Here is a 13,061-nt window from a genome sequence, read left to right on the forward strand (position 1 = left end):
ATGTATCAACTTTGTAAAAAAAATTGGCATTTTTTTTTTTTTTAGTAGCAGTATTTCTCTTGTTTCCATTCTTGAATAATAAGTCATTTTGGGCCTATAACTTGCTTTTCTTTTCTTTTCTTTTTTTAGAATTTTTTTATGTCGACACACTGTCGACGTCGGTATACGAATTTTATCGACATGTCGACATTAAAAAACGGTGCCGACGACGGCACTAGAAATGTGTATTTCCCTATACCTGTGTACAAGGAAGATCCAAGCAGAATGCCTGAAATGTACAAATCGTTGGCAGGGAAAAACTTGTACTTCTGGCCCTTGAACATGTTTATTACAAATTTGCCAAGAGGTTACACAGTAGGTTTTGCTATAAACATGTTCAGGGGTTTTTTTCGGGCCTGAAATGCACAAATTGTGGGCAAGGAAACCTATATGTACTTGTGGCCCTTGAACATGTTTAATACAAAATTGCCAATAGATTACATGGAAGGTTTTGCTTTAAATATGTTCAGGGCCATTGACACAGGTTTTTCTTGCCCAACGATGAAATGCAATTTGAAAAACATGTGTTTGTTTGTTAATTGACCTTTTCGGTAAATCCCATAACCTTTTGTGAGTAGACCCAAGATGTTATCATTTGACGTCAATGGGCAGTAACGTTATTCGCTAAACGATGTGTGCATCGATGTGACATCAAATGACAACATCTCAGGTCTAACCGCAATGAATTATGGGATTTACAGACACGGTCAATCTACAGATATAGCAAGTATAGAAATTATCACTGGTGCCCTGTATCAATGGTGCTTCATCATTAAGCTCCCGACTGACCTAAGACGTGGGCACACACATTAATATAATAGCACAAGCCATTTGCAGTTTGAGGGAGAACATAATCAACAAAGGCTGCAAAAATCCAGTGTATATGAAAACTTCTTAGAACATCATTACATGCATTAACAAATGGAATTAAACAGAGAGTATAACTATGGTTCCATGAGCAATGCAAATGAGCTGTGTTGAGATGTTATACATGTGGAAACAAGACGATGACCTCTGAGTGGGTAACACGGATCTAGAAGCACAATATAATCCACTATATATTGAGAACATTTAGAAAATGCAAAGGTTTCATTCATTGGTTATAACTGCTATCATACTAGAAATCCCTCTTTCTAAGGAGCACTCAAGGTGTGCAATGCCCTTATTCCCTTCCCTTATTGAATACATCCTGGTTAACACATTAAAAAATTCTTATATTTATTCATTTTTTTCTAAGTACAAAAAAGCTATTATTATTATTAGTTGCATTTAGTGATCTAAACCATTATCATTGCCTATGAAACTGATCAGCTTTTTCAGGAAATAACAAGCACACCAAAGCAACCCTATATTTGCAAACAACACTTTTACTTGCTTGAATTTACATGACTTCACTGTAAGCATACAAATTTTGCATCTAAAAGGAACACAGGGTACTAATAAATGATGTGTGCACAGTTAGCTCTAGAATGATGCATGTTTGCTTTTTCTTTCTGCAGTATGATATACATGTATGTTTATTGAGCTAATCAAGACCAAGCTTTAGCATAAGACACTTTTGTTATGGGCAATTCTAGCTGAAATCCACAAACTCCCTATGAAAGACATGCCCTTAATCTTCCACACCAGGGGGTGTAGAGTTCAAATGGAGTCACCCATTCAGGTAACCCCATTCACACTCCCTGTGTGGAAGATTAAAGTTGTTTCTTCCACAGAGTGTGTACAGATTTCAACTGCACAAAGCCCAATTATCACACAAATATAAACCATCAACAGTGTCTCTTTTTACTAAAAAGCTCAATGAAAGCAACCAACACAGGATTCTGATCCAGTGAAACAAAATACTGATGAAGCTGTTACTTCATGTGATAATAGCCATATAAGATATTTGAAGATACAGATAAATTGTGAATGAAAATCATACAATATAGGAACTACAAAAGAAAGGAATATGAACAAACTCAAAAAGTATACTTTCAACTTAAAAAAGAGGAAGCTCCACCAGAGCAGTACTTCCAGAATGAAATGTCCTTAATCATGTTAAGAAAATGTTGCCAAACAAATCACCCTGGCGTGGTATAAACATAGGCATTAGCTACGTCACTTGTCAATTGTCACTGATTAATTTGATAACCAGGCAGGTTTGGTTCACTCCAGAAGAACTGGTCTGGCAGGGCTTCCTCTTTAAGCTCCATTTTACACAATGCAAGAGGGTCACAACTGCTTTGTTATTATAATGATCTTACGACCTTCTTGAAATGAACTGGCAAATTATCCCTGCATTAATCAACCAACAACTCTTCTTGTCATACAGGCTGTATCAAAATGATTGGTACCCATCACTTTTGGTGTGGACAGCTTCTTCCAAATGCAAAGTTGGATCCTCTTGAAATGAACCGAATTTGTAGTTTTATGACCTATTAAAACATTAATTTACAAATTTGTCGGATCTTATGCTTTTTATATAATAATCTTGTCCATAGGCAATGGAAACTGATGGGTACCAATCATTTTTGATACAGCCTGTATACTTAGCACCAGTGTTTTTGATTTTAGAAAGTCTATGCGAGTTCTATGCTAATACACAGTAAGGGTCCGGGAGACCAGAAATGCCCACTCCAATCCATTGTTTACACATATACAGGAGCAAGGAATCCAAAGGCTTTCTTTAAGCCCACACTGTGGGAGGATTTCTGCCATGTGTCAGCAATTTCAGTAACAGCCCTCGAGTCCCTGCTTGCAGCCAGTCTATGACTCATACCAGCTGTATGGATGCTACAATTTAACATTACAGATAATGTCACAACATTCTAACAATCAACAATAAAACTTAACACACAACACAAAAGACATTTAAATAAATTCTACGGCATATATGCATAATAGGTTTCGGGTGTTTTGAGATGCTATCCATACAACTCTATGCGATGCCTCACAATGAGAAGTATCCTATATCGGCTGCAACATACATTTCATCTAAAGTCTGCACAAAAAGTAACTCAGCTGTTATAAATACGCCTATAGATTCAGAACTAATAATTGTTTTCACAATATTTCAACATAAAAAGATGGATGATTTACGCGCATTTTGATACCCCATTTGTCCAATTGTGTTCAATATTGACAATACAGCAGTGTTTTGAAAGAAAAATACCACAATTTTAAAGTTGCAGTTATTTGTATTGATTTGAAGTAAGCGCGAAGATAATGGCGGGATTTACGTGTTTACAGTGCTGGCATTATAACCATTGATCGCTGTAAACTGCAACTTTTAAATTCGGGTATTTTTCTGTAAAAGCACTACTGTGTTGTTAATATTGAACGACATTTGACGAATGGGGTATCAAAATGACTTTATTTGAAATCTACACCCCATAGTCCGGGAGCAAACTACTCAGTTTATAAGTCCCGTGGCCTTTTGATGAAGACAATGTGCCACCTATCCTAGCATGTTGTTTTGGGTCCCAAGTAACATATTTATACATGTTTACAAAAATTCAGGCGCAGCAGAAGGCGGCCATCTTGTTTTTCAAAATGGCGCCCATTTTGTCAAAATATTTCCAATATTTGTGTGGAAGATTATGGTAATGTCTTCCATGGGGTGTATGAATATCAATTGGAATAGCTCATTTTTCTGGTGGAATTAATATAGATTTTGCTAGCCCTTACAAAATGTGCATGTCACTGTCGACATAGGATACCTGTTCATTACAACGCATCCCATATAATGTCCCCTACATCACTATGATATTTACAATATCAACATAATATAAACAAAAAAGAAAGAAAATGTAATAATATTATAGACCTTTCCATCAAGCATTAAACTAAACCAAACTTCTTATGTGTGTATGTTTGCTAGATATCCTCACTATGGTAGAGTAACAAAATAATTTATATGGTTACCACCAAGGTTGGCCTTAATCTGTCCAAAAACAGTCAGTGACTCCTCCAGTGATTCATCTATTGTTCTGCAACTCCTCCTACACCTTTTGCACAGGAGCCAACCATTGTTAAATGGTGATGAATCTAGTTTCAGAGATGCAAGTGGCCTGAAATGACTTTGCAGGAATGCAGGGAAAAGCGTGTGAATTTGGCTATAGAGCCTCAAAACGAGCTGAATATAAATCGAAGTGCAGAGATTCGGCGTACCAAAAGGCCTGAAATCAGGCAAATGCCTGTACATCCCCTGAGGTTCTACTCTGCAATTGTCTGCTCAAATGATAAGCTTCATGCTTTGTTTCAACATTTTTGTCACTGCCGGAAATGGCAAAATTGGGCTATTCCATCTGAAATCCATAGACTTCCATTGGGGGTGTATGGATTTCAACTGGTATAGCCCATTTCATTGCATTTGCTGCAATGGCATAACATAAGCAAGACGTTAAACTTCTCTTTAGTAGTTTGTCAATATCTATATCTAGATGAGTTGACTTCTGACGTCAATGCCTGGCAGTATGCACACGCATCATATTTTGTTCAGGGCTCCCCCACATCACAATAATGCTATTGAACAGTGTAGTGGTTACATGGGGTTCCCTCAAGCATATCAATATACCAGTCCCTTGCCTTTGTTGATAAATATTGAGGTCAACTCATCTGGACTAGTAGAAGGACAGAAATAATAGCCACCTGGGTTAACCAAAATAGAGTGCTAATTCTTGATTCATTCCACTGCACATGTCAGATCCTTTGGAACTGGAAAGCACATGGAATATTGTGTTAAAATGCCATCAGTGCGCATACATTCATTTAAACAGCAGCTGCATTGACTATGCTAAAGTCAAAGTATACATCATGAAATTATCCAAATAGGCAACTAATGCTTCAAGAAGAAAACAAAATATGAAGGATACATGGATCTATTTATTATCCTGGTAAGTAACAGAGGTTTATAAGATTGGAAATTTACCGCTTAGTTATGATCCAAAGGGGTCCAGGCAACAGTTCCAAACTGTTCTATCTTGACCCACAGTCGTACCATTTGTGATACCATGTCAAAATCAAAATACTCACAGCACATTCTTATCATGAAAATGCCTCAACTATTCACCGTTCTTTTTTGCTCACATTTTGCTACAAAAAGTACATTTTTGAAAGAAAACATGATATGTAGAGCCGGTCCAAGAAATAAATACAATAGCGTATTCAAAACTAATGAGCAATCGTAACTAGTATCCCAGAAATAAATTGTACCTTGGCCTTTCAAAACTGACACAATGGACATTCCAATTGAAATCCATACACCTCCTATGGAAGACATAACTTTAATCTTCCATCAGGGTGTATGGATTTCAACTAGAACAGCCCCATCTATAAAAAAGGGAAATGGGATAAAATAACATCCATTGAAAAAAAAAAAAACGAGAGACAATATTCAATAATATTCATCATTCATCAAAGGCATAGTTTTCAAAAAAATAATATGATCTGACCCGTAAGTACAATTGTAGAAACTTTTTTTTAATTTTTACAAACTCTCTGCCTGCCATTTTAAAAATATCTCACAAAACTTGGGCTCTAACGATTAATCGTCCACAATTAATGTGACGATTAATTCCGCTACGACGTTACAGCAAACTTGTAGTCTAGTAGTACATAGATAGGACAATGATGCATCCGTTAAAAGGCTTGACAAAGCGACAAAAATACATTCTATGCATCTGTTTGAAACAAATGTTTATTAGACACCTATCAAACTAAATAGATAAAGAGTAAACATATCTAATGCTGTACAAAAAAACCCCAGAAAACAGGGTTGCCAATCCTGACATTTGTAGCCCAATTAGACAAATGGAAAATGTCACCTAAATTTTGCGTCGTTTGGGCGACTTAAGCCGAAAACATTCATCTGTGACTTCAGAAAACATTTTTGGATGTGATTTGTAGAAAAATCAAGTCTTAGACAAAAATCGACTTAAAATCCCATTTATAATGCTCTCTTAATCTTGATTTGTGCAGATTTTTTGAGATTTGTGCACTTTTTCAAGTGTCCTACGCACAAAATGGGCTGTGAATTTCAGGCAACCCTAAATGTATTTCTCTGAGTGTTATCAGCATGATACAATTACACATATATGTGCGAGAGTTTAGAAAAAAAACATCAAGAAAAAAAATGTTGAATAGTTTGTAATTCAGGGATGTATTTCTCAAATGGAAACCGAAGTATGTGTTCACATCTTGTGACTATACTAAATTTACCATCAAATTTCTATATAGATTTTATATTGGTATTAGAAATCATTCTGCTTAGTTCACTCAATAGGGGGTTTCTTTTCTAGAATTCCTATTCAAATATGGATAAAAACAGCATTATGTCTGAACACCAGGAAGTACAGATAAAAGCGTATTTGCAATATTTTCCATTAGTCTTGAGTGACAATTGCATGATGCATGCTTAAACAGCATACTATACTATTCAGCAAATTCCTTCAGCGGTGTCTGCTGTGCTGTCTGATTACCGCATAAAAAGTACTAGGTCATGCGCTGCTAAGCACCTTGACCAGCGAATGAGGTGGCGTTGTGATAATGATATGATTTAATTAGCCAATCAGGACCCCACTTCGGTATATGCCATAAATTGACTGCTGAAGAACCGTACTGGACACTATAATAGGCCAAAGCCTCAGCCTGTTAATTGCTAACACTATGAGCCATTAATGTCTCAATTCTAATGTCATGGTTCAATAGCCTGCATTGAACAACCATGGCTAAACAAATTTGACCTCAAGTTATGGAAAATGCATAATTACTGTACCCAACATATTCAGATGTCAGGTGTCCTGACAGATGAGGATGTTTGAGATTCTAAAGCATTTTCCACCCTGATGTGGCAGTGACGTCAGTGCACATTTCCCTGGATGCAGCTACAAATCGCTAGTGTTCACTAAAAGTGCTGGCGTACACGAACACGCTTCAAGACGCTGTATAGATGTGCACGCGAAACAGCTGCCTCAACGCTTTGACGTCACTGCCACATCAGGGTGGAAAATGCTTTAGTGCACAAAATACAACCAAAGGAACCGTGGCTCAGAGCATAACTGTTATGCAAATACTGCCACAATTACTTTAGCAGAATAATGCTGTAGAAAAGTGCTAATTTCATGTTCATTGTGAACTCTCGATAGCCAACATGAGGGCGTACGACGCACCTGCAACATTTTCAGACTGAATTGACCAATCGCGCTTGTGCAATAACAACACACGTCTGCGTCCTACGCTGTATATGCCACATGTACGCAGTGCAAGCGTCCTACAATGAACACCAACTAACTTATCTTCCTATAGTGAAGAACACAGGTTTGTGAATACTAAAGTACAATCCCAGCAAGGAATCTAACCAGGAAATGTTTAGACTACTTTGCAATTATATGCAAAAAAAAAAACATACCATGTAATCCACTACTTTATATGCAAGCAACCGCCAGCAGCATGCATGACCATTATTGCCTCTCATTACACCTTGTCAAGAGTGAATGCATACATCGACACCAACCTGTTGTTGGTAAATGGGAGGCATGCATTGCCACCAAACAACATGTACTTAGTGGTGAAGGCATGCACTGACACCTTGCCTCTTCTAAACCATTAGTGCCAAACTGCACATACTTATTGTGGGAATACATTCATGCCTTGCTTGTTTTTATATATTAGTGAGAGGGGCATGCAATGACACCCTGCCTCCCTTTTTCAGTGACAGGCTGTGCATTTGAACACCTCATCTCTCGTACCTTCTAATGAGAGAGGTCATACATTGACACCCTGCTTTTTAGCCTACTAGTGATGGAACCTGCATGGGCATTTTTGAACATTTCTGACAGTGATGTTAGCATCAAATAGTTTTCATTGGGATAAGGAGTACAAAATATTATAACAACTGGACATTAGAAGTACCTGTATCTACTGTGTCTAAAAAAGATACATTTTCACTCTATTAAAATGTAACAGGTATACCACCAATTTTGATATTTTATGCTATATTGGCCTCATATCACAATAGTTGTAATGAAATTTACAAAAAAAAGTCCTACTCCTAAATAATGAGATCTTTTTCTGATGTAAAGGGCTGGAGATTGATTCATCCACTTGTTACACAAGAAATATCTTACTACCAGTTAATGAACGGCTTCATTTAAGCTGTAAATAATCTGCTTCCTGTCATACCTTCACTGTTACCCAAACTTTAGGCTGTTCGAGGGAACGAGGAAGAAAGAAAGCATTCAAAGTCAAACCACTATAATAGCCATTCGAATACTTTGGACTTTAAGCATTCATGTGCTGCATAAATGCTGTACCCAATATTCATACAAGGCTTTGCAATGAAATGCAATCACACACAAGCCCTCCTATAAATGCTTGTATGTTACGGATGGTATGTGCTCAGTCAGATACCCAAAGAATTTAGACGGCAAAATAACACAACACATATATATATTCCATTTGATCATCCTTTTTGTCTCATAAAAATGTTTTGCATTGTCACTCTGCATATACATGACTTGGTCTCCCTGCAATGATCATCACTCTGCACAGCTCGTCTCTTTGATCTGCACTCCCGCCATCTCGCGTACAAGATCGCCGGGAGGATAGTCCGGTAGTAGCGAGCAGAAAGCCGAGCTGTTGCTGGGTTTGAGCTTGAACGACACCCTCTTGTCGGGACAACTTAGTGTGTTGGTGTTGCTTTCTATGATCTCTGGACGAGGTCTGCAATTCAAACAATGAAAAAACAAAAATGGTTTCTTAGGTTACGCATGTGTAAATGGTACTATTAAGAAACACAGATAAAAAGACCAGTTCACATCTGACATCAGGGCAAAGGCGCACTGTGATTGGTTGCCGACCTGCGCAGTACTGCATTTTCTGTCTAGTTGTCAGAATTTCAGACGTGATCGAGTCTTTTTATCTCTGTCTTTCATTATAATGTCAAGCCGTTACACAGGATGCGCTTTGATTTCATCAAAAAACACAGGCGTTATATCATGAAGACTGCTCTATTCTGATAGTTTTGTCCTGAATCTTAAGGAAAAGTTGATAATTTTAACTTGTTCAACATTGAACCCAACAAACTTCCTGGCTTGTATTGCATATTGACTGCTCAGTGCCTGAAGTGGATAAGTGCAATAGCTGCCCTGTCAACATTTGACAAGTTACACACAGTATATTGTGCTCATTTACACATGGCAGCCATTGCACTTACTCAACTTCTGGTACTGAGCAGTCGATGTATGCATTAAAGAACCTATCCAACATATCCTCATCTTATTGTACAGGCTTTATTCTTCTCAAGAAATTACATCTTCTATTTGTATCATGATTATGATGTTCATTTTCTTCCAAATGTGATCTGCTCTCATAAAATGTGACACGATCAAGGGAAATGAGTCGGATGTCGCTAATATTGATTTTGAGATAATGGCAAAGAAAGTGTTAAAATTCTTTTGTTTTATATTGTTTTCAGCAATTCATAAATTGATGTAACTTCACAACGAAAAGTCGTATCAACATGGGGTTTTGAGTTTCTGAAAGCTCCAAATATCCTCTTTAGAAACATGTGTAAAACTCATTTTCGACCAGGGCCGACATGTGACTCATTCCCCTTGATCATGTCACAAATGAGCATAAAGTTGACAAAATAACTTTGAGATATTCCATATTTGAAATCCTTATTTTACACCCTTTAAAATCATGTACACCAAAGATGCTAGGGTAGCAATCAATATATCATCCAGAATTTCTTTTATTTTCCTTTTATCACGTTTTGTCATGTTTAATAGACTATATCATTTATAGTGCCCTGGCGACTTTATGTCCATATTGTGGAAGCAAGTCATAAAAAATAGTCACTGGAACATGAAACATCCTACTATAGCCAAAATATTAAATTCTCAATCATGAGAGCCAAATTGGATACGCACAGTTATTTGCGTCGAGCGTACTATGCAAAGACCGGCGCTTACGGCGCAAAACACAGCTTTTGAGAATTGACCAATCACACGGTCGCTGCTAGGCAAGGTCAAGGTTTGGTCATGCAGGTCGCGCGGTCGTGTTATTCTATGAAAAGTACGCTGACGCAGAAGGTACATCTTCTCATGATCGAGAATTTGTTATTTTGGCTATACAACTCGGTGAGTTTTATATGTTCCCAAATCTTGATTTTAAGTTTGCTGAAGGTCTATGTAAATGTATTCAGAGCACATGTACCACGAGTGTTACATCCAGACTAGACATGGGAAGTAACCATGTTATTGTCAACATTATGACCTAGGGCACTATAGTCAAGTGCTTGCATGTCAAGCTCTAGCTCACTTGTCTAACTAACACATAAGGTTATTGGTGCATGGCATATGCATTTCCTTGGGCTCTCATTTCTCTCACATATAGGACTATTCCAGTTGATATACATACTCCTCCATGGAACACATGATATGACCTTAATCACCCAACAAGGGAGTAAGAATTTCAAATGGGGACTCCATTTGAAATCTACACTCCCTATGTGGGAGATTAAGGTCATGTCTTCCATAGGGGTGTATGGATTTCAAATAGAATAGCCCGTTCAGCTTGCTTCAAGTATTAGTTTAAACCAAACATTATTGACTATTAATTATTCATTGTAAACTTTTCCATTTGACCAAATTTAAAGAGCCTGTAACCCAATCACCCTAAAAAACTCATCCAGGTGATATTAAGATGGGACTTGAACAAATTTTCAGGTGATGTAATTATTTTGTGTAGTCTAATCCTAACCCTGAGCCTAATATTAACCCTAATTTCATGTAAAATTACATGAAGGAATAACCAAATTTTCTTCCATGATGCCTATAATAGAGAAGTTATTCATTAGTAGAACACCAGCACTGTCACCATCGGAGCCTTATTTCACCCTTTTTATTATGATGAGCACTCCATTGTAGTTTCCTCTTGTGAAGGTTCCTTGAACTGTGTTTCTTCTCATCTACATCTACAAATACTCAATAACGTTGCAACTTACAAACAAACAACATCAGCTTATGCTTAAGCCTATGATAACAGGGCTTAAGCTACAGTAGCAAGTGCTACACCGTTGCAAACATTTTGTTAAATAATTACAGATACTGTGGAACAAGCACTTAATGTTGAACTGTTTGTTGATTATATTATTGACATCATGGAATGAAACACTTTTTATAAATTGTTCAAATTTCTTATCACTGACCATACAGACCTTGAAACTGTAATACCAGGGCGTTCATGTAAACATCTTGCTTTCTTTCCTAAAGGTTTTGTGGGTTTCCACCTGCTTAGGACCACTATAGTTCAATGTTTTGTGTGCCTTCAATGCAATTTTTTCCCGCTGCTGCAAAAATTTGATGCAAAAGCAAATTGCTGGGAAGAGCAAAGCCATGACCAATGCTAATCCTCTTAAGTGGCAAATTACAGTGGAGGAGTGGAATACCCAGCGTTTGCAGCAAAGGAAAATCACACACAGACACTGTACTACTACACTTTCACCTTGACTTTGGAAGTGACGTCAGTGATCTTAAAGAGGAAGTCCCGCAAGAGTAGTTCTTCTGGGGTGAACTAAATCTGCCTGGTTATCAAATTAATCAGTACAAGGTTATCTCTGAATTCGATAGGTGCTAATTGATGTTTTTATCGTATTGCATTAATTAGCAGCTGTCAAATTCAGAGATAACCTTGTCACCGATTAATTTGATAACCAGGCAGGTTTGGTTCACCCCAGAAGAACTACTCTGGCAGGGCTTCCTCTTTAACAACTTTCGCTTTGTGCGTGCCGACAAACCACCCTTGAGCGCACATATTCGGTTTCCATTCTGCGTCCAGCGACTAATAAGACTCCCTTGTTTCAGTCGAGTTGTAATCTACTTTTTTTTACTAAGTAATCCAACACTTGCCCTCCGCTTCATGACTTACTGTTCTTCCATTGGTTTTGCCCTTTCACAGCCATCGGGTGGACACCTTGTTAGTTGATAGGACTTATTGTGGCTAGGCGACGTTGCATATTTTGGACCATAATGTAAATCTGGAGACGTCTCATTCTCAGCTGGAGAAACTGTAACAATGAGAAATAAAAACATTCAAATGTTAAGAAGGGTGAACAATGCTGGTGGTAATACATGGTACTAATTCCTTGACAGAATATTCACACAGCAGGATTTTAATGATCTCGCATACTGGATATCAGTTAATGCCCTGTGGGTAACATAAAAATTCAAAATGCCCCGCACAGACAGCAGATCGGACCTAAAACTTACTATTTCTCTTGCTCAATTCATTACTTGTCTATTTGCCCATGCTTCTCTCTTATATATGAGTCCCAAATTGCCAAATGCCCTGTCAGGGTGAAGTCAGTGTTTAGACTAAAGTTATTATTTGTGATCAAATGTGCTACTGAAATACAACAAAAAGTATTATCATAATAATGGAATATATTTTGCCAATCTCCCATCATGCATCACCAGGCCAATGCACAAGCTCAACTTTGGTCTGCTGTTCTGCAAACGTGCCAAGTTGCATTGTATGACACAGTTTTAATCAAATATTGGATTGAAACAAAGCCCCACCCTACAAGGCCACTGCACATGCAAGCTCGACTTAGCTGTCGTGGCTGTCCTGCAAACATCATCACATCATTGTGTGATTTTATTTCAATCCAAATTTCAATCCAATTGCGACGTGTTATGGCCTATGGGGAATGGTAAAGTACTCCATAAAACTTTTTGACCTTTAAACCTACCCTTTTCTATCTTCTCTCCATTACCCGTTGAACTTGATCGGCTGGATGGCCTTGACCCATCCATGGGGAAAGTTAAGCGAAACCGATTGACTGCGACTCTCTGAGCGACTGCCATTGTCACTGCTATCGTCTGCCGCTGGCGTCTGGGTGTCGACGCTGCGTGTGCGTGACAGCCGTGGGACTGGCGCACGATGACCTTCTGGAGTTGGGCCTGGATTAGACGGCTGCAAAAACAAAATGTTAAATAATCCTTTTAGTTAAGTTTATTTTAATCACTGCAAACGAG

At 37.9% G+C, this 13,061-nt stretch overlaps 1 protein-coding gene across 1 annotated transcript in view; it reads right to left on the minus strand.

Annotated features, from left to right (window-relative positions):
- Window positions 1-564: 564 nt before the first annotated feature.
- Window positions 565-13,061, minus strand: part of LOC140150751 (protein FAM117B-like) — a 92,172-nt gene continuing 79,675 nt past the window's right edge. The window contains 4 exon segments of the mRNA XM_072172851.1: window positions 565-8,742; window positions 11,953-12,082; window positions 12,776-12,851; window positions 12,853-12,999. Coding sequence (XP_072028952.1) covers window positions 8,559-8,742; window positions 11,953-12,082; window positions 12,776-12,851; window positions 12,853-12,999 — 537 coding nt within the window. The 3' untranslated portion in view covers window positions 565-8,558.

Source organism: Amphiura filiformis, chromosome 4 (assembly GCF_039555335.1).
Source record: "Amphiura filiformis chromosome 4, Afil_fr2py, whole genome shotgun sequence".
NCBI classification, from domain to species: Eukaryota; Metazoa; Echinodermata; class Ophiuroidea; order Amphilepidida; family Amphiuridae; genus Amphiura; species Amphiura filiformis.